The sequence below is a fragment of the Pelophylax lessonae genome (genome assembly GCF_965119305.1).
Source record: "Pelophylax lessonae genome assembly, chromosome: 3".
Lineage (NCBI taxonomy): Eukaryota > Metazoa > Chordata > Amphibia > Anura > Ranidae > Pelophylax > Pelophylax lessonae.
This window is the reverse complement of record NC_138770.1, coordinates 161,500,351-161,527,867: the sequence shown is the minus strand read 5'-3', so window position 1 is coordinate 161,527,867 and position 27,517 is coordinate 161,500,351. Positions and strand designations below refer to the sequence as shown.

At 41.3% G+C, this 27,517-nt stretch overlaps 1 protein-coding gene across 1 annotated transcript in view; it reads left to right on the top strand.

The window, feature by feature from the left end:
- Positions 1-266: 266 nt before the first annotated feature.
- SNTG2 (syntrophin gamma 2) overlaps positions 267-27,517 on the top strand; it is a gene marked incomplete at its 5' end in the record, with an annotated part of 517,099 nt that continues 489,848 nt past the window's right edge. Inside the window, 2 exons of the mRNA XM_082250803.1 lie at positions 267-335; positions 395-532. Of these exons, the coding sequence (XP_082106929.1) occupies positions 267-335; positions 395-532 (207 nt within the window). The remainder of the gene's footprint in view (positions 336-394; positions 533-27,517) is intronic.

The following is a 27,517-nucleotide window of genomic DNA, read 5'->3' as shown; positions in this document are numbered from 1 at the left end:
TCATGTGTCATGTATTAAATGTTGATTTGTAAAACATAGATTGTACCTATACCCTTTAAAAAACAACAAAATGAAAACTGAACCAAAACAAATACAGTTTCTCTTTCTAAAAATGGTCTTAGGAATATTAACAAGTATATCAGTTCAGTAAACGTGTTGCTGAAGACGCATCCTGCTGTTATCATAATTGCTAAAACATGCAGTATTTTTTTTTTTTTTTTTTTTTTATCTCTCTGACATTGGTAAGTAAAAAGGAAATCCACATCATGGAGCATGGACTCGGAAAAAAAAGTCCCAATATCTGTCAAACCATTGCTGTATTTCATACTGAAGAGGTGTGGAAATGTGCATATGTTCCTTTACTTATTGACCAATCTTTTTTTATTTTTCACAGACTAAAACGGGTTTTGCACAGCTGTATAATGAAGGTTCAGAAAATGCGTGTGATGTACGACTCAGACTCACTAAAGATACACTGACCATACAGAAGCAAGACGTGGTTTGTGTCAGTGGAACCGAGCAAAGTTCAAATGTAAGTGTTCTGTCTGATTAATAGCTGCAAATATTTACAGAACCTGTTCTTTCTACATGACATGAAAATGAATGAATTTCTCAATGAATAATCTCATCCTTTAGAGCTCTATTTGATCTGAATCACGTGCTCCATATAAATGTCCCACTTTACGTCTAGTTGAAAGTGTTGGACAATGAAAGAGAAGCATCTTGTTGATGAGATTGATGAGATCATTTATGTGTCATTTATCATTTACCTTCCATAAGCATGTTCATTATAGGCTGAGATGGACACCGTACACCCCAATTGGCTGCAACTGCAACACGTGAAAACTGCATCAGCGTACATCTAATCTAAAAGTAGCACTTCACCATCTTGTGATAAGATGTTGATATCAAGGCATAATTACGTACTTATCCTACTTTATGTAACAACACAATTAACTACTTTTTAATGAATACTTGCCTAGATTAATTTTTGAAAACACATTTAGCACCATCAGTAGGCATTTTTTAAGTGTATTGTAGTTCTACTGTCTACCCTCAAGTTGTAAAGCGCTGCGTAAACTTTCAGGCGCTATAGAAATCCTGTATAATAATAATAATTTTTTAACTTGATACGACACTGCATTGCTTTAACTGCCATGATGTACCCAAATAAAATGTATGTCCTTTTTTCAACCAAAGAAAAAAAGAGAGGGGTGCCCTTGGGGTGGGACTTTGAATGAGGTATATACATTCAGTGACCATAGTACAAAGATGGTGGAAAAATATGACAAATTTTATTGATGTAGTTGCATATGAATATTGACAACAATAAAACAACAATACAATGGGCATGCGGCATAATAGCATTAACAATACACATGAATAACAATATCGATAAAAATATGGGTTGCACTCATATATTGTAGTAACTCGACGCGTTTCGTGAGTCTTCAGTAAGCTCACTCATCAGGAGTATATATGAGATAAATTGTCTAAAAATGAATGAGACAGTAAACAACATGTTACTATATATGATTGAGGAGTGTGATATTGTAACATCTGTACATGAACAGAAATCAAAAAGATCACACTCACACATGACCCAAAGATGGATGGTGGATGCGTGCTCTCACGATGCGGGGGCTGCCATGGTCTAACCCGGGAGCTGACAGGACTTGAACCATTGGCGAACACGTTGGGGAGACAGGAGAGGAAACAAGATTGTGGAAAGTGAAGCTTCTGCTTGATAGTGAAGTATGGGCTGAAAATAAATGAATATGCATCTCAATGGAGTATATAATTAAATTGTTTGTATCACTAAGTGATATCCAAAGGATCAAAATAAGTATAATTGTATAATGAACTGCATAAAGAGTCAGTCCAAGCAAATATTGTATGAAGCAGGGACCAGTTGCCTCTAGAAATATAGAAGGATCAAGATAAGTATAATTGTATAATAAACTGCATAATGAGTCAGTCCAAACAAATATTGTATGAAGCAGATACCAGTTGCCTCTAGAAATATAGATTGTATTGTATGTAGTTCAAAATTACATTTAAAAGGTAAGATACTATATCCACTTAGTGATACATAAAAAGTGAATGGGGTGTGGTAAAAAAAAGGTGAAAAGAATTGAATGATATATGAGAAGCAGAATGGAACACAAAATAAATGGTGATGAGTGATAATAAAAAAACATGTGGTGATTAGTGAATCCACTTGGGAATGGGTGAGAAAGACAAGGAAGGATGAGCCTCAGAAAGGGTGAAAAAACTAAAGGGATGCAGGGGAGGTGAAAGATCATGAAAGAACCCAAAGAAGGAAGGAAAAGAAATGGCAGCAAAAGAGATTGTGAAAGGAGACCTCACCTGAAAACACAACGCATAGGCACCTGGCTCTAGTCCTAGAACGCCATGTGGAGGATGGTGGAGGCAGGGGTGCAACCAGTGCATCCATGCTGTCCAGCGGTAGAAGTCAGCTTATGCTGGCAACCGCAGCCTCAGATTGATTTCACCCACCAAACCATACGTGCACCTGAGATGGTTCTCGTACGTTGGGGGGGAAGGACATGGTGCTGCTATACAGGTGGCCCCGCCCCCGAAGGGGAGGGGGCAACCAGGGAGACTAAACTTCCTGTTCGTATATCACAGCTCCCGGGAGAGATACACAGCCACCACCAGAGGGCGCACAACCAACCCATGGGTTGTATAAATAAAAATAGGGTAAAAATTGTAAATTATATGCAGCCATAGGCCTGTGTGTGTCACAATGGGACCGTGTGGGACCGAAAGCGGGCATGGGTGTCTTCCACCCAGGTACTATTAAAAGTAAGCAAAAGAAATGGTCTCACATGGTTCCATGTAAATACCTCCATCCTGATTCATACTAGAAAAAAGAGAGGGGTGCCCTTGGGGTGGGACTTTGAATGAGGTATATACATTCAGTGACCATAGTACAAAGATGGTGGAAAAATATGACAAATTTTATTGATGTAGTTGCATATGAATAATGACAACAATAAAACAACAATACAATGGGCATGCGGCATAATAGCATCAACAATACACATGAATAACAATATTGATAAAAATATGGGTTGCACTCATATATTGTAGTAACTCGACGCGTTTCGTGAGTCTTCAGTAAGCTTACTCATCAGGAGTATATATGAGATAAATTGTCTAAAAATGAATGAGACAGTAAACAACATGTTACTATATATGATTGAGGAGTGTGATATTGTAACATCTGTACATGAACAGAAATCAAAAAGATCACACTCACACATGACCCAAAGATGGATGGTGGATGCGTGCTCTCACGATGCGGGGGCTGCCATGGTCTAACCCGGGAGCTGACAGGACTTGAACCATTGGCGAACACGTTGGGGAGACAGGAGAGGAAACAAGATTGTGGAAAGTGAAGCTTCTGCTTGATAGCGAAGTATGGGCTGAAAATAAATGAATATGCATCTCAATGGAGTATATAATTAAATTGTTTGTATCACTAAGTGATATCCAAAGGATCAAAATAAGTATAATTGTATAATGAACTGCATAAAGAGTCAGTCCAAACAAATATTGTATGAAGCAGATACCAGTTGCCTCTAGAAATATAGATTGTATTGTATGTAGTTCAAAATTAGATTTAAAAGGTAAGATACTATATCCACTTAGTGATACATAAAAAGTGAATGGGGTGTGGTAAAAAAAAGGTGAAAAGAATTGAATGATATATGAGAAGCAGAATGGAACACAAAATAAATGGTGATGAGTGATAATAAAAAAACATGTGGTGATTAGTGAATCCACTTGGGAATGGGTGAGAAAGACAAGGAAGGATGAGCCTCAGAAAGGGTGAAAAAACTAAAGGGATGCAGGGGAGGTGAAAGATCATGAAAGAACCCAAAGAAGGAAGGAAAAGAAATGGCAGCAAAAGAGATTGTGAAAGGAGACCTCACCTGAAAACACAACGCATAGGCACCTGGCTCTAGTCCTAGAACGCCATGTGGAGGATGGTGGAGGCAGGGGTGCAACCAGTGCATCCATGCTGTCCAGCGGTAGAAGTCAGCTTATGCTGGCAACCGCAGCCTCAGATTGATTTCACCCACGAAACCATACGTGCACCTGAGATGGTGCTCGTACGTTGGGGGGGAAGGACATGGTGCTGCTATACAGGTGGCCCCGCCCCCGAAGGGGAGGGGGCAACCAGGGAGACTAAACTTCCTGTTCGTATATCACAGCTCCCGAGAGAGATACACAGCCACCACCAGAGGGCGCACAACCAACCCATGGGTTGTATAAATAAAAATAGGGTAAAAATTGTAAATTATATGCAGCCATAGGCCTGTGTGTGTCACAATGGGACCGTGTGGGACCGAAAGCGGGCATGGGTGTCTTCCACCCGGGTACTATTAAAAGTAAGCAAAAGAAATGGTCTCACATGGTTCCATGTAAATACCTCCATCCTGATTCATACTAGAAAAAAGAGAGGGGTGCCCTTGGGGTGGGACTTTGAATGAGGTATATACATTCAGTGACCATAGTACAAAGATGGTGGAAAAATATGACAAATTTTATTGATGTAGTTGCATATGAATAATGACAACAATAAAACAACAATACAATGGGCATGCGGCATAATAGCATCAACAATACACATGAATAACAATATTGATAAAAATATGGGTTGCACTCATATATTGTAGTAACTCGACGCGTTTCGTGAGTCTTCAGTAAGCTTACTCATCAGGAGTATATATGAGATAAATTGTCTAAAAATGAATGAGACAGTAAACAACATGTTACTATATATGATTGAGGAGTGTGATATTGTAACATCTGTACATGAACAGAAATCAAAAAGATCACACTCACACATGACCCAAAGATGGATGGTGGATGCGTGCTCTCACGATGCGGGGGCTGCCATGGTCTAACCCGGGAGCTGACAGGACTTGAACCATTGGCGAACACGTTGGGGAGACAGGAGAGGAAACAAGATTGTGGAAAGTGAAGCTTCTGCTTGATAGCGAAGTATGGGCTGAAAATAAATGAATATGCATCTCAATGGAGTATATAATTAAATTGTTTGTATCACTAAGTGATATCCAAAGGATCAAAATAAGTATAATTGTATAATGAACTGCATAAAGAGTCAGTCCAAGCAAATATTGTATGAAGCAGGGACCAGTTGCCTCTAGAAATATAGAAGGATCAAGATAAGTATAATTGTATAATAAACTGCATAATGAGTCAGTCCAAACAAATATTGTATGAAGCAGATACCAGTTGCCTCTAGAAATATAGATTGTATTGTATGTAGTTCAAAATTAGATTTAAAAGGTAAGATACTATATCCACTTTTTCCCCCCAAAAAAAGAGCTTTTTTTGGTGGTATTTGATCACCTCTGCGGTTTTTATAGTTTGCGCTAGAAACAAAGAACGACTGCCAATTTTGAAAAAAAAAAAAAAAAAATAACATTTTTTACTTTCTGCTTTAAAACACATTCAATAAACAAAAATTATAAATCACATTTCTTCATCAGTTTAGGCCAATATGTATTCTGCTACATATTTTTGGTAAAAAAAATCCCAATAATCGTATATTGATTGGTTTGTGCAAAGGTTACAGTGTCTACAAACTATGGGGTATTTTTATTCATTTATTATTTTATTTTTATTTTTTTTATTAGTAATGGTGGTGATCAGTGACTTATATAGAGACTGCGATATTGCGGTGGACAAATCAGACACCTAACTAACACTTTTGACACTTTTCTGGGGGACCAGTGACACTAATACAGTGATCAGCATGGGCGTCTGAAATGTCAAGCTATGTGAGCAGATCGCTGCCCTGCTCCCTGCTCTCCCTCTCCTCTCTCCTTCCGACAGATGCAGGGGGCGGGTCGGATCGAGGACTCCCTGCTGATATCAGTCAGGAGGGGAGGAGCTGCGGCTTGTGGAGGAGAGGAGCCTGGTGGAGGAGAGAGTCGTCGGGACACACCAGCGGGGGTGACTGTGAAAAGTGAGTGTGAAGAAGAACTAATTGATCTGCTAATGGCATGATAAGACACAGTCAGGGGCAGTGGAGCAGGATGTAGATTTGAAGGGATTCAAGAGAAGGAAGGATGTTATTATTAGTGGGTTATGCATGCTGCACCAGGCCAGAGGCAGCACTGGAGTACAGGGGCAGAGGTCAGTGGTGGGGCACAGACATGACATGACATGGACATGACATGGATTTTGATTAGAAGGATATAATCCTAGGGATATGGGTGCTTATGCACCAGAGGCAGGAGGAGAGACTTTGCTTGTCCGCTCTCAACACTGCCCTTGCACATTTGCTGCCCCAGCCCGGCCTCAGCCTACGTTCACATTGGTCTGATTTGACTTGCGATTTGACATGTCAAATTGCATGTCAATTTGGAGCCAATTGCCAGCAATGGAATCGGCCGAATCAGAGCGACACCGACTTTGCGGTGCCGCCCCAATTCCTAAAAGTAGTTTTTGTACTACTTTTGGCGATATGTCATCAAACAGTAAGGGGAGATCAGCAAACGGGCGTTCGCTGATCTCCCTTTCCTCCATCTGTTGGCACCTTCAATGCCAGTCCCAGGTCTGCCAATGGGTGCATGGAGCCCAGGAAACATGGCTGAGGACCAGTGCGTGTGTGTGTGTGTGTGTGTGGGGGGGGGGTAGCCGGCACTAACAGGGGTGTGTGGAAGTGATCTGGTGGCTACACTGCTAATGGATTGTTTCCATATAACAGGCAACACTTGGCTTGTCAGGTTTATACACAGTAAGTGAGATGCTTTCTTTTAGGCCTTGTTTTCATTTGTTTTCAGAGCAGTAAAAATGCATGGCTGAGCCATGTTTACCACCACCCAACCATTCCCCTTTATGCTGCAAAGGCACTGCCACTGTCATACATAGTACAACAGTGGTGCCAGGGGGTTTTACACACAGGCCCAATGTCTTTATCCACTGGGAGTGTGTAAAACCCTCAGCTGTCACTGCCATACTACATACTATGGTGGCAGTGCCTTTGTAGCATAAGGGAGAGTGATTGAGTTCTGGTAAATGTGGCTCAGTCATGTGATTTTACAGCCCTGAAAACGTAAATGAAAACAACGCCTAAAAGAAAGCATCTCACTTACTGTGTATAAACCTGACAAGCCAAGTGTTGTCTGTCATATGGAAACAATCCATTAGCAGTGTAGACACCAGATCACTTCCACACACCTCCCGTTAGTGCCGGCCACCTCCTCTCCACACACACACACCTCAGCCATGTTTCCTGGGCTCCATACAGCCATTGACAGACCAGGGACTGGCATGGCAGGTACCAACAGATGGAGGGAAGGGAGATCAGCGAACATTCAGCGTGCATTCACTAGTGTCAATAGTGTGAACAGATTATGGCAGCTTGATTCTTTTATTAAGCTTTTGCATCAAGTTTCTCAAACCTTTGGTTGCCTGTGCGTTATGTGATAATGACTAAGCCCCTCCCCTTCATGACATTGTCAAAAAGGGGCGGAGCATGGTGACCTTAAAGTTATGCCCCCCCCCTTAAAAAAGTTCTGCGGATGCCCATGGTGATCAGTGTAAACAATATGAACTGTCACTGTACTAATGACACTGGCAGGAAAGGGGTTTACATCAGGGGCAATCAAAGGGTTAAATGTGTGCCTAGGGAGTACTTACTAACTGTGGGGGAGGTGCTTTTACTACTCGAAGACATGGATCACTGTTGATGCATCACAGGAACACAGGATCCGTGTCGTTTGTACTCACAGAATGACAGTCTGTCTTGTTTACATAGGCAGACTGTCATTCTTTCAGAGTACCGAACGACATCGGGTTTATCATCAGTAAGCAGTAGCAGTAAATCTGCTATGCGGGGGTCGTAAAGTGGTTAAATAATCTTTACATTTTTTATAGTTTTTTTTTTTTTTACAGACACATTTTTTATCCAATATAATGTTTAAAAAAAAAATTCTCATGTTTTTTGTAAACTTTTCAAAATATTTCTTTAAACACAGATACAATGACAGATGCAGTCAGAAGGCTGAAGCCGTCATAGTGCCATACAGTTTTTGTCAACAAACCTCATATGATCACCATGATTGCCAACTATGCCGATTAGTTCATAATTATTAGTGTAGACCAGGGGCTGTCAGTGACAATTTAGTTTTAGAACTGGATCTGAAATACTGTTCTCTCTGCACAGGGAACTGTGCATGAGAACGTTAATCTACAAACCTCAGATGTCTAGGTGTTAAAGGAAAAATGAAATGAAAGAATAATGAAGACTTCCATTACTGACCTTCTTTGTAGAATATTCGCTTTCTGACATTCTCTGGCTCTGGCCTGTAAGAAGCAAGGTGATTAGAAAGTCAGAGACTCAGACAGTACTGATGGCATTAAGGGGCAGATTTACTAAAACTGGCACACAGAATCTGGTGCAGCTGTGCATAGTACCCAATCAACTTCTAACTTAAGCTTGTTCAATTAAGCTTTGACATAGGTGCAATTTGACATGCAATTTGACAGGTCAAATTGCATGTCAAATAACAGCCTATTGCTTTCAGTGGGTCCAAATCAGTGTGATACCAACTTTGCGACACCGCACCAATTTCCAAAAGTAGTTCCTGTGCTACTTTTTCCGACTTGGGGGGCGTCAATAGACATCTGTGCATGAAGCCGCACAGATGTCTTTCAAGTCACCCCCGAAGTCAGACTGAAACTTGGCTTTGAAATTGTGCGATTTCAGATGAAGTCGCAGGATTTCAAAGCCGCGTTCAGTGTGAATGAGGGCTAAAACCTAGAAGCTGATTGCTTACTATGCACAGCTGTAACAAAATCTGTGTGCACCAGTTTTAGTACATCTCCTCCAATATTAGCATCACAGACAAAGAATTAGCATTTATAGAAATGAGATTAGAAATGGCCTTGCGGTTTGCCTGGCTGGTTGGTTCGTGGCGAATGCTTGTTCGCTACCCGCCAAATGTTAGGACACATGGCGTTGTTCGCGACAGCCATATTTGTTTACATTGGGGAGAACCTTGACCCGTGACACAGCCGTCAGGTGGAACGGGACAGCCAATTGAAACATTCCAGCACATGGACAGTCCTCATACCCTATAAATAGACCCGATCTGGCGGCCATTTCACATTCCGCTTTCTGCCAGTGTAGGGAGAGGTCTGCTGTGCTCATCAGGGAGAGTTTTCTAGACATATATAGCGCTGTGAAGATCCACAAAAGTCCTTTTCAGGGCTGGTATTTTTCGGTATAGGTCTAGTATCTTTTAAGCTTAGGGAGAGGTATCCAGTGGTTGCTTTAGGGGCAGTTAGAGATCGGCTGCAATCACACACAAATCACTCTGTCAATGTCCACAAAAGTCCTTTTGAGGGCTGGAATTTCGGTATAGGTCTAGTATCTTTTAAACTTAGGGAGAGGTATCCTGTGGTTGCTTTAGGGGCAGTTAGAGATCGGCTGCAGTCACACAGAAATCGCTCTGTCAATGTCCACAAAAGTCATTTAAAATGCTCCAATGTTGTTTTAGGGTCTATTACAGTCTCTTTACTATAGGGGCAGGTATCCAGTGGTTGCTGTAGGGACAGTTAGACATCGGCTGCAGTGACACAGAAATTGCTTTGTCAATGTCCACAAAAGTCATTTAAAATGCACCAATGTTGTTATAGGGTCTATTAAGTCTCTTTACTATAGGGCCAGGTATCCAGTGGTTGCTTTAGGGGTAGTTAGAGATCGGCTGCAATCACACACAAATTGCTCTGTTAATGTCCACAAAAGTTATGTAAAGGGCTGCAAATTTTTTGGTATTGCTGTGCAGTGCACTAAAAAAAGGGTGGGGGGAGGGGGGTAATCCACAGTATAATATACTTTGTAGAAAGCATATTATAGTGGATTAGTACTATTACTGTGCACCGTGCAGCATTGTGACAGGTGTGGTGGTGAGACTGAGCGTTTCTGCAGCAACACTACACACAGTGACTAAAGCACTTATAATGTATTATAACTGGTGTTATAGACCAATTGCCCCCCCCCCCCCCAATGCCACATATTGAAGTGGGGTGTTATCTGAGTAAACTTTTTCAAGTGTATTTGTGTCATGCAACAATATTGCCTAGTTTGCTGAGTGAAGTCTGGTACACACAGGCCAATTTTTTGAACTGGTGTGCTACACCATTGCCCCTCCCCCCCATGCCACATATTGAAGTGGGGTGTTATTTAACAGTATAATTTTCTAAGAGTGTATTTTAGTCCTGCAAAAATGTGGCCTCTCGCTGTGTAAACAGTGCTACACACAGTGACAACAGTTACTGGCCAATTATTTGTAGAACTGGTGTAATAAACCTGTGCCCCCCCCCCCCCCCAATGCCACATATTGAAGTGGGGTATTATTTAACAGTATAATTTTCTAAGAGTGAATTTTAGTCCTTCAAAAATTTGGCCTCTCGCTGTGTAAACAGTGCTGCACACAGTGACAACAGTTGCTGGCCAATTATTTGTAGAACTGGTGTAATAAACCTGTGCCCCCCTCCCCCAATGCCACATATTGAAGTGGGGTGTTATTTAACAGTATAATTTTCTAAGAGTGTATTTTAGTCCTGCAGAAATTTGGCCTCTTGCTGTGTAAACAGTGCTACACACAGTGACAACAGTTACTGGCCAATTATTTGTAGAACTGGTGTAATAAATCTGTTGCCCCCCAATACCACATATTGAAGTGGGGAGTTATCTGAGTAAACTTTTTCTAGTGTATTTGTGCCATGCAACAATATTGCCTAGTTTGCTGAGTGAAGTCTGGTACACACAGCGCCTAACTCACTGGACAATTTTTTTGAACTGGTGTGCTACACCAATGCCCCCCCCCCAATGCCACATATTGAAGTGGGGTGTTATCTGAGTAAACTTTTTCAAGTGTATTTGTGTCATGCAACAATATTGCCTAATTTGCTGAGTGAAGTCTGGTACACACAGCGCCTAACTCACTGGCCAATTTTTTGAACTGGTGTGCTACACCAATGCCCCCCCCCCCCCCCCAATGCCACATATTGAAGTGGGGTGTTATCTGAGTAAACTTTTTCAAGTGTATTTGTGTCATGCAACAATATTGCCTAGTTTGCTGAGTGAAGTCTGGTACACACAGCGCCTAACTCACTTGCCAATTTTTTGAACTGGTGTGCTACACCAATGCCCCCCCCCCCCCAATGCCACATATTGAAGTGGGGTGTTATCTAAATAAACTTTTTCAAGTGTATTTGTGTCATGCAACAATATTGCCTAGTTTGCTGAGTGAAGTCTGGTACACACAGCGCCAAACTCACTGGCCAATTTTTTGAACTGGTGTGCTACAACAATGCCCCCCCCCCCCAATACCACATATTGAAGTGGGGTGTTATCTGAGTAAACTTTTTCAAGTGTATTTGTGTCATGCAACAATATTGCCTAGTTTGCTGAGTGAAGTCTGGTACACACAGCGCCAAACTCAATGGCCAATTTTTTGAACTGGTGTGCTACACCAATGCCACATATTCAAGTAGGGTGTTATTTAACAGTATAATTTTCTAACAGTGTACTTTAGTCCTGCAAAAATGTGGCCTCTCACTTTGTAAACAGTGCTACACACAGTGACAGCAGTTACTGGCGAATTATTTGTAGAACTGGTGTAATAAACCTGTGCCCCCCCCCCCAATGCCACATATTGAAGTGGGGTGTTATTTAACAGTATAATTTTCTAAGAGTGCATTTTAGTCCTGAAAAAATGTGGCCTCCCGCTGTGTAAACAGTGCTACACACAATGACAACAGTTACTGGCCAATTATTGTAGAACTGGTGTAATAAACCTGTGCCCCCCCCATGCCACATATTGAAGTGGGGTGTTATTTAACAGTATAATTTTCTAAGATTGTATTTTAATCCTGCAAACATTTGGCCTCTTTTGCTGTGTTAACTGTGCTACACACAGTGACAACAGTTACTGGCCAATTATTTGTAGAACTGGCGAACTGATGGACCGGCAGATAGGGAGGAGAGGCAGGCAGAACTTGCATTGCAAAAGAGGTACAAAGCAGACTGCAAATGTATCAGGAGCGAGCCATCAACCATGTACAGTCACATCTGGCGCTCCCAGGCTGCCGGCACATGGCTCCACAGTGTGGGCTTTTTTTAATGTGTCCGTTGCTGACACCAGTGTTGCCATCTGCAGCCTTTGCAGTCAACGCATAAGTCGCGGTAAGCCAACACTCACCTAGGGAACGCCTACTGTACCTCTAGCCATCATATACTACGTTCTTTGCTGTCAGTTCAAACCATGTGAGCTCTTTTTTGGAGCCTATCTGAGTATACTTTTACAAGTGTATTTGTGTCATGCAACAATATTGCCTAGTTTGCTGAGTGAAGTCTGCTACACACAGTGCCAAACGCACTGGCCAATTTTTTGAACAACTGGTGTGATAAACCAGTGGCCCCCCAATACCACATATTAAAGTGGGGTGTTATCTGAGTATACTTTTACAAGTGTATTTGTGTCCTGCAACAATATTGCCTCTTTTGCTGAGTGAAGTCTGATACACACAGTGCCAAACTCACTGGCCAATTTTTTGAACAACTGGTGTGATAGACCAGTGGCCCCCCAATAGCACATATTGAAGCGGGGAGTTATTTAACAGTATACTTTTCTAAGATTGTATTTTAATTTGGCCTCTTTTGCTGTGTTAACTGCGCTACACACATTGACAACAGATACTGGCCAATTATTTGTAGAACTGGTGTGATAAACCTGTGGCCCCCCAATACCACAGATTGAAGCGGGGTGTTATCTACACAGATACATGGTCTAGCAAACACAGGCAGGGAAGGTATATTACTTTTACTGCCCACTGCGTTAACCTTCTGACGGCCGTTAAGCATGTAACCCGTGGCACCCGTGTAGATTTAGTTGTACCGCCACGGATTGCAAACAGGCCTGCCTCTTCTTCTCCTCCTCCTCCATCCTCCCTCTCCTCCTTGGCTGACTCCTCGTCTTCCGCTGCTACCGTCTCTTCTCCTATGCCGCCCAAGATCCCCAGAACCTATTCCACATACCAGGTGAGACGTTGCAAAACTGTGCTGTGTCTGTTGTGCCTGGAAGCCAAGAGCCACACTGGTCCTGCACTCCTTTCAGCTTTGCGTTCACAGGCAGATCAGTGGCTGAGACCACTGAATTTGCAAGTTGGTAAAGTGGTGTGCGACAACGGTGCCAATCTGCTGAGTGCGCTGAAACAGGGCAAAATAACACACATGCCATGCATGGCACACATCCTGAACTTGGTGGTGCAGTGGTTCGTTGGAAAATACCCTGGGGTCCAGGACGTCTTGCGGCATGCCAGGAAAATCTCGGGCCATTTCCGAAGATCTTACACAGCCATGGCTCGCCTTGCTGAGATTCAGCGGTGACACAACCTGCCCCTCAGGCGTCTTATTTGTGACTGCCCGACGAGATGGAACTCAACGTTGCATATGCTCGATAGGCTGCTCCAGCAGAGACGTGCAGTTAATGACTACCTGTTCGAACTCGGCGGCAGGACAGGTTCTGGGGAGCTTGGGCTTTTTTCACCTCGCCAGTGGCTGCTCATGCGGGACTCATGCAGACTTCTGCGGCCATTCGATGAGATCACCAAACTGGTCAGTCACGGCCAGGGCGCCATAAGTGACATCATACCTTACGCCTTCTTTCTGGAGCTTGCATTGCGTCGTGTCATTGATCAAGCCATCGAGGAGCAGGAGCAGGAAGATCAGGAAGTCGCAATGTTGGATGAATTTCCAGGGGGTGCTACTCCATCTGAGACAAATCAACAGCAGGAGTCTGAGGAGGAGTCAGAGGAGGAGGATGGTGCTGGGGGGATGAGGAGGAGCAAGAAGAGCATGCTTTAAACTTTTCTGGGATCCCTGGTGTTATCCATGGATGGGGGGAGGAGAACGAGGACGAAATTACCCTGGATGATGAGCTGGAAGCAGGCCACTATACCGCTTCCAGTTTAGTGGGAATGGGGGCCTACATGCTGCAGTGTTTTAAGGGAACCCCCGTATAAAATGCATAAAGGCCAAGGACCAGTACTGGGTGGCAACGTACTTAGACGCACGGTACAAACAAAAAATGGCGGAAATGTTACCACAATCACAGAGGGCGGTCAGAATGCAGCACTTCTAGACCTTGCTGAGGGAAATGCTGCATTCTGCTTTTCCGTGCGCTGGCAGAGGAATTTCCATTCACAGAGAGACAGTTGCGGGTAGCAATCCAACAGCGCCTGCAAGAAGAGGGCGGTTGGAAGATGTCTTGGTCGCTTCAGATATGAGATCCTTCTTTCAGCCGAACCATCGACAGCTGTACTCCGGATCCAGCATGATGGAACGCCTAGACCGACAGGTGTCTGACTACATTGGGTTAACGGCCCACAAAGCCACAGTCCATGCTCTCACTGTCCAGCCTCTTCTCCTTCTCCTCCCCCTTCTCCTTCTCCTGTCTCCTCACAGTTGTCCAACACTCCACCTTCCATGATGCCATCGTCACGTTGTTCTGGAAAAAGGAAGGCTTCTGTGGCTCAAATGTTGGAGCATAAAAAAAGGTGTCCGACAGGTGTCCGACTACATGGGGTTAACGGCCGATGTGGACGCTCTGAGGAGTGATGAACCCCTGGACTACTGGGTGGGCAGGCTTGACCTCTGGCCAGAGCTTGCATAATTTGCAAAGCAAATGTTGGCTTGCCCCCCATCCAGTCTACTGTCCGAAAGGACATTTAGCGCAGCAGGGGGGATCGTGACCGATAAGCGCAATCATCTAGCTCATGACAGTGTAGACTACCTCACATTTATAAAAATGAATGAGGCATGGATCTCTGAGGAATTCAACACATGTGACCAGTAGACCAGGTTTCATCAAAATTCCTCAAGCCAGGCCACAAATATCCACAAGACCGCCATCCACCCACAGCAATTCCTGGTCCTTGGCTTCGCTACACACGGTGGCATAAAAGGCATTTTATGTCCATTGAATGGCAAATTTTTGGGGCCTTTCAGGGCCGACAATTATTTTTTCTGTGAATGCCTAATGTACCTCCAGCCACCAAATTCTAAGTTCTTTGCTGTCAGTTCAAATCATGTGAGCTAATTTTTGGAGCCTATACAGGCCGACACTTACCGTTCTATGTACTGTGAACGCCTACCGTACCTCTAGCCATCAAAAACTAAGTTTTTTGCTGTCAGTTCAACCCATGTGAGCTAATTTTTGCAGCCTATACAGGCCGCCACTTATTTCTGTATCCTGTGTACGCCTACTGTACCTCTAGCCATCAAAAAATAAGTTCTTTGCTGTCAGTTCAACCCATGTGAGCTAATTTTTGGAGCGTATACAGGCGGCCACTTACTTCTGTATCCTGTGAACACCTACTGTACTTCTAGCCATCATATACTACGTTCTTTGCTGTCAGTTCAACCCATGTGAGCTAATTTTTGCAGCCTATACAGGCCGACACTTACTTCTGTATACTGTGTGAATGCCTAATGTACCTTCAGCCACAGAATACTACGTACTTAGCTGTCAGGTAAACCCATGTGGGCTAATTTTTCTGGGCCTATACAGGTCAACATTTACTTCTGTATCCTGTGAATGCCTAATGTACCTTCAGCCAAAGAATACTACATTCTTAGCTGTCAGGTAAACCCATGTGGGCTAATTTTTGGGGCCAATCCTGCAGACACTTACTTCTGTTACCTGTGAATGCCTAATGTACCTTCAGCCACAGAATGCTACGTTCTTAGCTGTCAGGTAAATGCATGTGGGCTAATTTTTGGGGCCTGGAATGGCCGACACTTCTTTATCCTGTGAATGCCTAATTTTTCAGTCTGGAAATGAAAAACAATGGGTCTGTAAAGGTTCCGCCAAATTGTGGAATAGATGCGGACCCATTTTACAGATGTGTGAATGAACCCTATATGTATTAGACAATGTATTTACTGGCTGCTGTCAGTTCTATCTGATTTATGAAAAAAAAATATATATTTTTTGCTGTAAAAAAAAAAAAAATTAGGGCAACTTTTTCAATTGCAATACTTCTGTTATGACATTGTCCATGTGCTGGGACTATTTGTGCACAGCTAGTACATCTTTTGTGGCTGCAAATACGACCCAAAGGTTTTTAACCACTTGCCGACTGCTCACAGTATATTTACTGCGGCAGTCAGCCCCTCACAGGCAGAGCGAAGTAGGTCTACGTCGCTAGCCTGTGAGGGTCATGAACCCCCCCCCGCGCGTGTGACCGGCGCACCCGATCATCCGCCGGTCACTCGCGATCGTCGGTGGAGAGGGAGAAAGGCAGGCAGCTAATGTAAACAAGCCGCCTGTCATTCTCCCCTGTGTAGGAATGGTGATCATACGGTTCTACTATGTAGAACCGTTGATCACTGTTCCTACACCTCAAGCCACAGCCAATCACAGTTAGAATCATGCCCCTAGGGACACACATAACCCCTCCTTCTCAAAAAAGTTAACCCCTTCACTGCCAGTGTAATTTTACAGTAACAGTGCATATTTATAGCACTGATTACTGTAGAAATGTCACTGGTAACCCAAAAAGTGTCAAAAATGTCAGTCAAGGGTCCGATCTGTCCGCCGCAATGTCGCAGTACCGCAAAAAAAATCGCAGATTGCCGCCATTACGCGTTAAAAAAAAAAAACAACAAAAATTGACAAAAATCTTTCTCTTTTTTAGTAAACGCGATAACTTTTGCGCAAACCAATCAAAATACGCTTTTTGCAAATTTTTTTTACCAAACATATGTAGCATAAAACAAATTGGCTGAAAATGTTAAAAAATTTAGATTTTTACATTTTTTTGGGGGGGAATTTCATATAAAAAAATGTGAAAAAAATAGCTATTTTTGCAAAATTTACGCTCTTTTTTTGTTTATAGCGCATGATCAAAAAATCGCACAGGTGATCAAATACCACCAAAAGAAAGCTCTGTTTGTGGGGAAAAAAGGACGCCAAATTCGTTTAGGTACAGCGTCCACGACTGCACAATTGTCCGCAGTGCCGAATCGCAAAATAGGCCCTGGTCAGGAAGGGGGTAAAATCTTCCGGGGCTTAAGTGGTTAAAGTTCACCTCCCATTAAAGTCAATGGGGCCCGCCGTGAACTCGCGGTTCGCGTTTTTTGAGAAAATTTGCGGCTGGTGTTCGTGAACCGCCCCAGCCGATGTTCGTCCATCACTATTAGCAATACATGAATATGTAGGTAAAGGTTTAAATAGTTTCCTGGAGTTCAGCTTTAACTTATAGAGAAATATTACTTATCGGTAGAGTTCCTATTTTTTTTTTTTTAACATACCTAAACTGCATTCATTATTTTGTTGCATTTAATTGTTTGAATTCTACCTAAAAAAGAAGCACATTAAACAGTTCTTATACTCCACCCCTATAATTTAGTGATTACTTTCTCTTACTCTTCCTGCCAAATTCAGAATATCATTTTTAACGGACAATTGCAAATAAAAAAAATGTTAGATGAAATGATTGCTTTCTTATGGACGATTATCCATCTGTCAGAGTGTTGAAGAATTTGGGTCAGAGCTGTACCTAATAGTGGTAGAAAATGAATATTGCTGTAAGATCTATGTTAACCGTTCATGTTTCTCTATGCAGCAACAATTTTGCTCACTACCTGGGACTTCAGTAAAACTATTTAAAAAGAATAATATTTTAGAGTAGTTATAAAGAGAATTACCTGCTTGTAAATATGTTTTTGTACCTTCACTTATAGGCTTTATACTTTAAAGGCTTAAAGCGGAGTTCCACCCTAAAAATGAACTTTGCAGTTTCCAATAGAAGAAAATATCCTGAAAAAGAATTGGATAATTAATTTTTTTTTCACTTACCTTGTTTTTAATGAAAATATACTTACCTTCCTTCCTCTTCTTCCTTCTGCGGCCGTGGCCCGCGCCATCACTTCCTCCTTGCATTGACTCCTGGGAGATGAGCTTCATCAATCCCAGGAGTCAATGCGTGACTGCACCGGCCCTGCTCGTCACTTCCGGTTCAGGCGCGTCATTCTCTGCTGAACAGCTTCTGGGCATGCCCAGAAGCTGTGCAGGGATGATAGTGCCTGCACTGGAAGTGACGAGCAGGGCATTCTGGGACTCCGACGTCACCGAAGAGGGCGCTCCGGCTTCAGCTGCCCACACCTGGGATGGCAGCGCTGGACAAGACATTTTCAAGGTAAGTATTTCTTCTAAAAAGTAAGTGAAACAGGGGACAGTTCAGAGGCTATCGTTGCTTAAATGCACTAGCCCTGACTGTCCCGGGGGTATTTTTAGGTAATTTTTTTTTTTTTTGCCTGGAACTCCGCTTTAAGCAGATGTGAACATTCCTTTTTTTTTTGTCAAATTTGAATGTGAAAGGCAGGGTTCGACAAGAAAATGCTGTGTTTGGCTTGGTTTACCTGCTATTCACATTGCCTCAGAAGCACTAGTGTCTGGAGAAACATGATATAACACAAATCAGGTCAAGGCCTCTGATCTGCAATCTACACTACTCTATTGAAGCCAATAGGAATCTGCTGACCTTCATCTGACATGCGTTTTAAACGTGCGTCAGAAGCAAGAGAACTATGCAAGTCCTAAGTTTGCATCAACATACAAGTCCACTTATGTTGTAGCCCCCACCCCCCAATATAATAAAACATAGAATGAAATGTGGATTAGAACTGAAGAGTAAAAGGGGATTAAAGAAGGTGTGTGTGTGTGTGGAAACCAACCAGCCCTTAGTTTGCTATACTTACCCACTAGTCTGCTGACAAACCAAATAAACCTGTCTAAAATAATAGGTTAAACACAGGGGTTTAGTTAACACATATTTGCAAACGCATGTATAAGCTGCAGGCCACTCCAAGGCAACCTGTGTATCCTGCAGGCCTAACACTACTCAAACTGAGTGTCTACTGAGTGTCTCCAACATGGCAGTACATGAATGCTAATGGATGGATGGGAAACAGGTGAGCTTGGAGATGGCCCAATCCTCCCCCAACCTGCTCCCAGCCATGACTGGTATTGAAAAACTAATGGCTATGTGAAAGCCATAGGTTGCAAACTAAAAAATGACCAGCTGGGAAACACACACCCCCATCCCAATAATATAGATGGTAAAGACAAAATGGGACTTTAGATGAAACACCAGCCTGTAAAGCAAGCGTCTCCATCCCTGACAACATGAAAAATTTGGGCAGTTTTGGGACTTTACATGAGACACCGGCGAGCACTGCTCAGCATCTCCATCCCTGTATATAACAGAACTGAAGAGAAAAAGGGGATTAAAGAAGGTGTGGGTGTGTGTGGAAATGTGGATTATATTATACTACTAATCCTGTCACTGACAAGTAAAGAAAAACTAGAGAAAATTTTGTTTTATCTCATAGGTGAACTGCAGCATATTCAAGAGTTCCTTTCTCAGTTATAGAATAGGTAGAATATTTGCAAAACCTATTCATGTTTGTATAGTTAATTTTGTATTAGAGGACTAATGGGAAGTAATATACAATTATTATTAGACAAAGAAAAATGTAGGTATATTAGTATTGCTTTAATTATTAATCCATAATCCAAATATTTAATAGCATTAATAATAAAAGGTTCTATTGTATCTTATTGTCGGCAAGTGGAAGCCTGAGTACACACATGCTGCTAGTGTAGTTGTCAGCATCCTAGAATAACCATACATTAGTAATTCACTTACATTTTAGGAACACTTTCTACTGCTTTTTCTAGTTCTTTATTTTTATTCTAATTCTCAGTATAATTTTTGGTTGGCTTACATTGCCAAATTTAATGTCCTTTTCTGCCTTATTTCTTCAGTTAATCCACAAAAAACAGAATACAAAAGTTGTCTTTTATCATAAATTAGTCTGGGGGTAAAACTGTCACTTAGCATGGGAAAATAATAAAAGCTTGCGATTTATATCTATTTCTTCCAATGACATTTTATATTACTGCTCTCTATTGATCTTTTTACATGGAATTAAACACCTTGTCAGAGTCAGTTTGCTCTTGATTTTACAGATCTGTAAAAGTATGGATGCTACAGAGGAAAGCAAGAATATAATTAGTACTTAAGCAGCATTTAATAAAAATTAATGTACTTGACATTACAATACAAAAGAGGCTGTCATCACATTTTAAATCATTTAGACGTTAATGGTAATCTACAATAGTCTTGTTTTTTTGTATTTTTTTTTCTTTTATTGTGAATTTTGGTTTCAGCCCACCCTAGGAAAACAATATACAGCCGTGTCCAAAAGTTTTGACACAAATATTACTTTTCATAAAGTCTGCTGCCATTTTGCATATACCCCAGAATGTCCCTCTTTGCCATGAAAATGAACTTAATCCCATCAAAACCTTTCCTCTGCATTTGTGTAGAAGGCTTCAGGGTTCCCAAGAAAGTCCAGCAAGTGCCAGGACCATCTCCTACAGATGATTCAGCTTCTTGATCGGGGCACCACCAATGCAGAGCTTGCTTAGGAATGGCAGCAGGTAGGTGTGAGTGCATCTGCACGCACAGTGAGACTAAGACTTTTGGAGGGTGGCCTGGTGTCATAAAGGGCAGAAAAGAAGGCACTTCTCTCCAGAAAAATATCAGAGACAGACTGATTTTCTGCAGAGGGTACAGGGATTGGACCGCTGAGGACTGGGGTAAAGTAATTTTCTCTGATGAATCTCCTTCCCATTTGTTTGGGGCATCCAGAAAACACCTTGTCCAGAGAAGAAATAGTGAGTGCTACAATAAGTCCTCTGTCATGCCAATAGTAAAGCATCATGAGACCATTCATGTGTGGGTTTGCTTCTCAGCCAAGGGAGTGGGCTAACTCACAATCTTGTCTAAGAACACAGCCATGAATTAAAAATGGTAGGAAAACATCCTTCGAGAGCAACTTCTCCCAACCATCTAAGAACAGTTTGTTGAGGAACAATGCCTTTTCCAGCATGATGGGGCACCTTGTATAAGGAAAAAGTGATAACTAAATGGCTTGGGGAACAAAACAACGAAAAGCTTTTGACACTTATGAAATGCTTGTAATTATACTTCAGTATAACATAGTAACATCTGAGAAAAAGATCTAAAAACACTGAAGCAGCAGACTTTGTGAAAATTAATATTTATGTCATTCTCAAAACTTTTGGCCACGGCTGTATACGGTATATCTTGAATCCAATCCACTCATGGTTAGTATAGTGCTCTGTGGTGTTTTCTTATTAGCCAATAGCGAAACCTTTAATCTGTTGCATCATTTGTTGCTAGCCATTTCAGCTTTTTTAGCTTTTCCATCATCTTTTATTTCTTTTTTATTATTATTATTATTCATTTATTATTATTTTTTTCATTAGGGTACGGAGTTAGAATTAATAATACATTATTAAATAAATGTAAAAAAGTACACAAATAAATTAAAATAATCATAAATAATTAATAAATACATTCAATAAATGAGTACTAAGTATTAATAAACACATACATAAATAAATAAATAAATAAATAATTAACCCCTAACTTAAATCTCTAACCCTTAAAATAAAATATAATAATAATAATAATAAATAGCTAAACACCCTAAACCCTAACACACATTAAATAAATACATTATTATTCCAGTAATAGTAATTTATTTATTTTTTGGGGTTAGGTGTTTATGTATTATTATTTTTCTATTCATAATAATAATAATAATAATAATAATAATAATAATAATCTACTAATAATTTTTTTAAGGTTAAGGGTTAATTATTATTTATGTATTATTACATATTATTCAGTTATTTTGATTATTTATTTTTTTATGATGATTTTTGAAATTTTTCTGTATTTATTTTACATTTATTTATTCACATATTATTACTATTTTAATTTTTACAATGTTTTATTTGAGCAGAAAATCGCACAAATACGCGTGACCAAAGGTGCAAATGCGCACAAAAATGCGCAAATGTGCACAAAAATGCGCAAATGATGCATTTCCATTTAATTCTATGGGAATAAAAATGTGCCTAAATGCTCAAATCTGCCCGATTCAAGCTACAAAAAAGCTCCAGTACTTTTTTGAGCGAACCATCTCCATAGAGAAGAATTGATTTTTTTTTCTCCTCCAGTGTTTTGGAGCTTTGAGCTTCAAGCTACAAAACGCTAGGTATGAATGGGGCCTTACTCTAAAACTATTGTAGTAATTTTGGAGGGGAACTGGTAGACTCGGAGTGCCGTTACCTTTTCTTGGAAAGAGAAGATCAATGGTAAACCTATCACTTTAGCTAACATTTATTGCCCTAATATTAAAAAAGTTTCCTTTCCAAAAAAGATCTGTACCACTCTCCAAAGTTTAACCAAAGGCATTTTAAAATTGGGTGGGCACTTCAATATTCTGCTTCTATCAGCAATAAACACATATGTAGTTCCTTCCTCCCTCCCCTATACCAACTTATATACAGAAGATCAAAAAACAACTCTTGCCCCTCTGTGTTCATACTTCATGCATCCGGACGCTAAAGACTATAATAGGGTATAGGTAATATACAATGTATTCGTTTATGCTTTTCACATATTACTCACACACATCTGAAGTTCATTCAATGTTTTTTAATACAACCATCTAAATTACTGAACAGATCACAGAATAGCTTACATCTGTTCCTGAATCTTGAGGATATAAATCAATGCAACTGCTGTTTCCCTAAATCCAGATATACAGTGGGTACGGAAAGTATTCAGACCTCCTTAAATTTTTCACTCTTTGTTATATTGCAGCCATTTGCTAAAATCATTTAGGTTCATTCTTCTTCCTCATGAATGTACACATAGCACCCCATACTGACAGAAAAACACAGAATTGTTGACATTGTTGCAGATTTATTAAAAAAGAAAAACTGAAATATCACATGGTCCTAAGTATTCAGACCCTTTGCTCAGTATTTAGTAGAAGCCCCCTTTTGATCTAATACAGCCAGGAGTCTTTTTGGGAAAGATGCAACAAGTCTTTCACACCTGGATTTGGGGATCCTCTGCCATTCCTCCTTGCAGATCCTCTCCAGTTCTGTCAGGTTGGATGGTAAACGTTGGTGGACAGCCATTTTTAGGTCTCTCCAGAGATGCTCAATTGGGTTTAAGTCAGGGCTCTGGCTGGGCCATTCAAGAACAGTCACGGAGTTGTTGTGAAGCCACTCCTTCGTTATTTTAGCTGTGTGCTTAGGGTCATTGTCTTGTTGGAAGGTAAACCTTCGGCCCAGTCTGAGGTCCAGAGCACTCTGGAGAAGGTTTTTGTCCAGGATATCCCTGTACTTGGCCGCATTCATCTTTCCCTCGATTGCAACCAGTCGTCCTGTCCCTGCAGCTGAAAAACACCCCCACAGCATGATGCTGCCACCACCATGCTTCCCTGTTGGGACTGTATTGGACAGGTGATGAGCAGTGCCTGGTTTTCTCCACACATACCGCTTAGAATTAAGGCCAAAAAGTTCTATTTTGGTCTCATCAGACCAGATAATCTTATTTCTCACCATCTTGGAGTCCTTCAGGTGTTTTTTAGCAAACTCCATGCGGGCTTTCATGTGTCTTAATAAACAGGCAAAAAATTTGGGGGAGCATACCCATGTATTTCTAAAGCTGCTGCAGCTATGAACCAAAAGACATGTATATTAAAAAAGAATAGCGCGCAAATGCAAAAGAAATAACTACCAAATCTGAAGACAATCCATAAATAAAAATGTCTTACACTGAGGAGAGGCTTCTGTCGGCCCACTCTGCTATAAAGCCCCGACTGGTGGAGGGCTGCAGTGATGGTTGACTTTCTACAACTTTCTCCCATCTCCTGACTGCATCTCGGGAGCTCAGCCACAGTGATCTTTGGGTTCTTCTTTACCTCTCTCACCAAGGCTCTTCTCCCCCGATAGCTCAGTTTGGCCGGACGGCCAGCTCTAGGAAGGGTTCTGGTCATCCCAAACGTCTTCCATTTGAGGATTATGGAGGCCACTGTGCTCTTAGGAACCTTAAGTGCAGTAGAAATCTTTTTGTAACCTTGGCCAGATCTGTGCCTTGCCACAATTCTGTCTCTGAGCTCTTCAGGCAGTTCCTTTGACCTCATGATTCTCATTTGCTCTGACATGCATTGTGATCTGGAAGGTCTTATATAGACAGGTGTGTGGCTTTCCTAATCAAGTCCAATCAGTATAATCAAACACAGCTGGACTCAAATGAAGGTGTAGAACCATCTCAAGGATGATCAGAAGAAATGGAAAGCACCTGAGTTAAATATAGGAGTGTCACAGCAAAGCGTCTGAATACTTAGGACCATGTGATATTTCAGTTTTTCTTTTTTAATAAATCTGCAACAATGTCAACAATTCTGTGCTTTTCTGTCAGTATGGGGTGCTATGTGTACATTCATGAGGAAGAAGAATGAACCTAAATGATTTTAGCAAATGGCTGCAATATAACAAAGAGTGAAAAATTTAAGGGGGTCTGAATACTTTCCGTACCCACTGTAGTTAAACATAAAAGCAGTTATTACTGTCAGGGGTGAAAGCAGCAGGATGCCTTAAAACTTTACCAATATTTTGGTGACTTTTCACTCACTTCTATTCACAGCAGTGCTATAGTACATCACAACAAAAAAAAAGGACATGCATAGCACTGCAACTTGGTGTTGTGAACTGAACATATAGGACACAAGGCAAATTGCCTTGTCTATTAATTTGGCGGCATTGGGCAAGGCTACCTAGCAAAGCACAATGTATTATGATTTGAATCGGTCCTAAAGGTTGGCTGACATAAGAAAAACCCTGTCTTTGCTGACCTTTGAAAACGTCATCTGTGACGAAACGGCGTAAGGTCACGGCGTGCTGACGCCATTTCCTGAGTGTCCGAACAGTGCGGATGTGCGTAGCCGTCCGGCCTGTGGCTGTTACACACAAATCCTCTGTCTAAATGCGATTGTTCTTCTGTCTTCATGTGAGTTGATTACCTTTTTGAAAATAAATTTTGTTACGTTTTACACTATGGTGCCTTTTTTCCTTTTATGTCTTTGAAAATTGGGGCTCTTTCCTCATCATCCCTGTGGGAGCATCCATCACCCATTTGATTCCTGGATATTCAATGTGCATTAACATCTTATTCTGGTAAGGGACGCATCTTATTGGTGGTGGTGGATTGGCCCTGCCTGCCGGATTTAACCATTTATACTCCTTGCCACTATACCAGTGTCCTTTTTCAGTTTGGTAAGGGGCTCTCCTGCTGGTGGAGGATAATTTGGTCTATCTGTTGCTGCACTAGCCTGCTTTCCCTCTGTCAAAGAAAATTTGGAAATTTTGAGTACTTATACACTCCTATTTTGATCTTACTTCTGGTAAGCAGCCTCTATATTGGTGGTGGATATATATTCCTTTTTCTGGTCTCACCCACAGATCCCTATAAGCACGTTTTGGTGTTTGAAGTCACATTTACGCCATTTAAAAGTTTTTTGTGGGGTTTTATGCTATGGCGTTTTTCCTCTTTTTTCTTTTATGATTCCACGTTATTTATTTCCTGGAGTTAACCACTGATATTCACAATCAAGTTGTCGAGATTCTGATTTGAACCCAGCTTCATTTACCATGTGTTTCTGGTAAGCGCAATACCATAAGGGAGTCTGGATTTTCATCATTACCTCGACTCATTTATTGCACATTTATTTGGACTTTATGAATTAAATTTGGTAGAGACTATTTTTTGTTCACCAATCTATACCTATCAGTTGGTATATGGACTTTTTATTCAATATTTGGTTAGCGCGACTTATATAATTTATATTTATACTTTGCTGACTTCTGCCATGGCAGATGCTAGTTGCATGACTATTGTGCTGACTTTCTTGTTTCAACACTTTGAGACCCTGATCTGGAACAAGTATGCAGGTAAGAACTGCTGACTTTTGTCTGAATTTCCTGACCTGTATACTTGTATTCATTGTTGGTTGTCCACTGGAAGTGAAAAGGTAGAGGGGTTTTCTGACCATACTGGGTGAATGTGTCTACAGGCTCATGTATTATACTTATCAGAGTACTAGGTCATTGTTATAGAGATGCTTTTATTAAGACTTTGTTAGATTAACTGGCTATCAGCTTTGAACATTATTTGCTTTAGACCACTGACTAGAAGTGAATTCATTAAAGTGGTCCCTTGAACTTCCAATCCTCCTTACTATAGTTTGGATTAGATAGCCAATAAAACATAGGTCAATAGACCATGAGCAATCACATACAATAATGACAAAGTAGCACACAGCCTTTTGAACTTTTCTTGGTGAAATGCAAAAACATTTGCATGCACATCAAGATGACATGGCAAGCCTACATTTAGGGCCTGTTCACACCACATGCAGTCCAGTGTGTTTTTTTCTGCATTAAAAATGGATGGAAATTAGCTTTTATGGTTTCCAATGGCGTAGTTCACACCAGTGCTTGCAGTTCCAGTGTGTCCCAGTTTCAGAAAAAAAAAGTAGAACATTCTGCATTTTTCCTGCACCGGACTGTACTGGAACGCTGTAAAATGCGTCAAAAATTCACCGGAATGCACCTAAACGCACCAAAATTGTACTGGAACACACATGTCTTTATTTAGGGTTAAGAAAAAAAAAGGGAAAAGTGCACTGGACTGCTTAAAAAATGCAACAAAAACACGTCAAAAACACACTGGAACTCATCAAAAATGTTTCAAAAACGCGCATGCAGAAAAGCATCTGGAACGCATCCACACTGCTTTCCATGGTGTGAACTGGCCCTTGCCACTGTTTAATATGGTGGTTTACACCATATTTTTTAAGAAGCAAGCACACTAATGGCACAGATGTGTGCTAGCTTCATATGAGAGCTCAGGGCCCCACTCTCACGAGGGGCATAAGTGTGCACCATGTTGTCCAGGTCAGGACAGATGAAGGGCCGAGCCTGAGAGAGAGTCCATGAGGAACAGAGCAGATAGGGAGCTGCAGGGAAAGGGGTACAGCATCTGTGCACAAACACTGGGATGTGTTTGATGGTCAGGAGGACCAAAGGGTACTAATGGTCAGGAGGACCAAGAGGTATTCATTTGAGCAGTAAAGCTGCCAAGAGAGTCAGGAGGCTGAATGTAATGTTTGGTTCAAATTGATGGTGAGAACCTCCTGCATGGGAAGACATGCCTGTATGAACTTTTGACGTTCTTTTAAATAAAAGTGGGCAGGAAAGTCCTAAAAACTATTTCTGGCGTGGAGTAAACTCACTGTTTTGGCACTACCACTGAGCTACAAACCCCAATGTGTCACAAATGCTTAAACTTAGCACAGTACAATGTTTGAGCAGCGGAGGGGAGAGTTAAAGAAGCAAGCTGTGGTTTATAGTAAATGTAGCTGTGATATATAGTAAATCTGTATCTTACAATGCATCTCTGCTTCTGTTGTGCACCACTC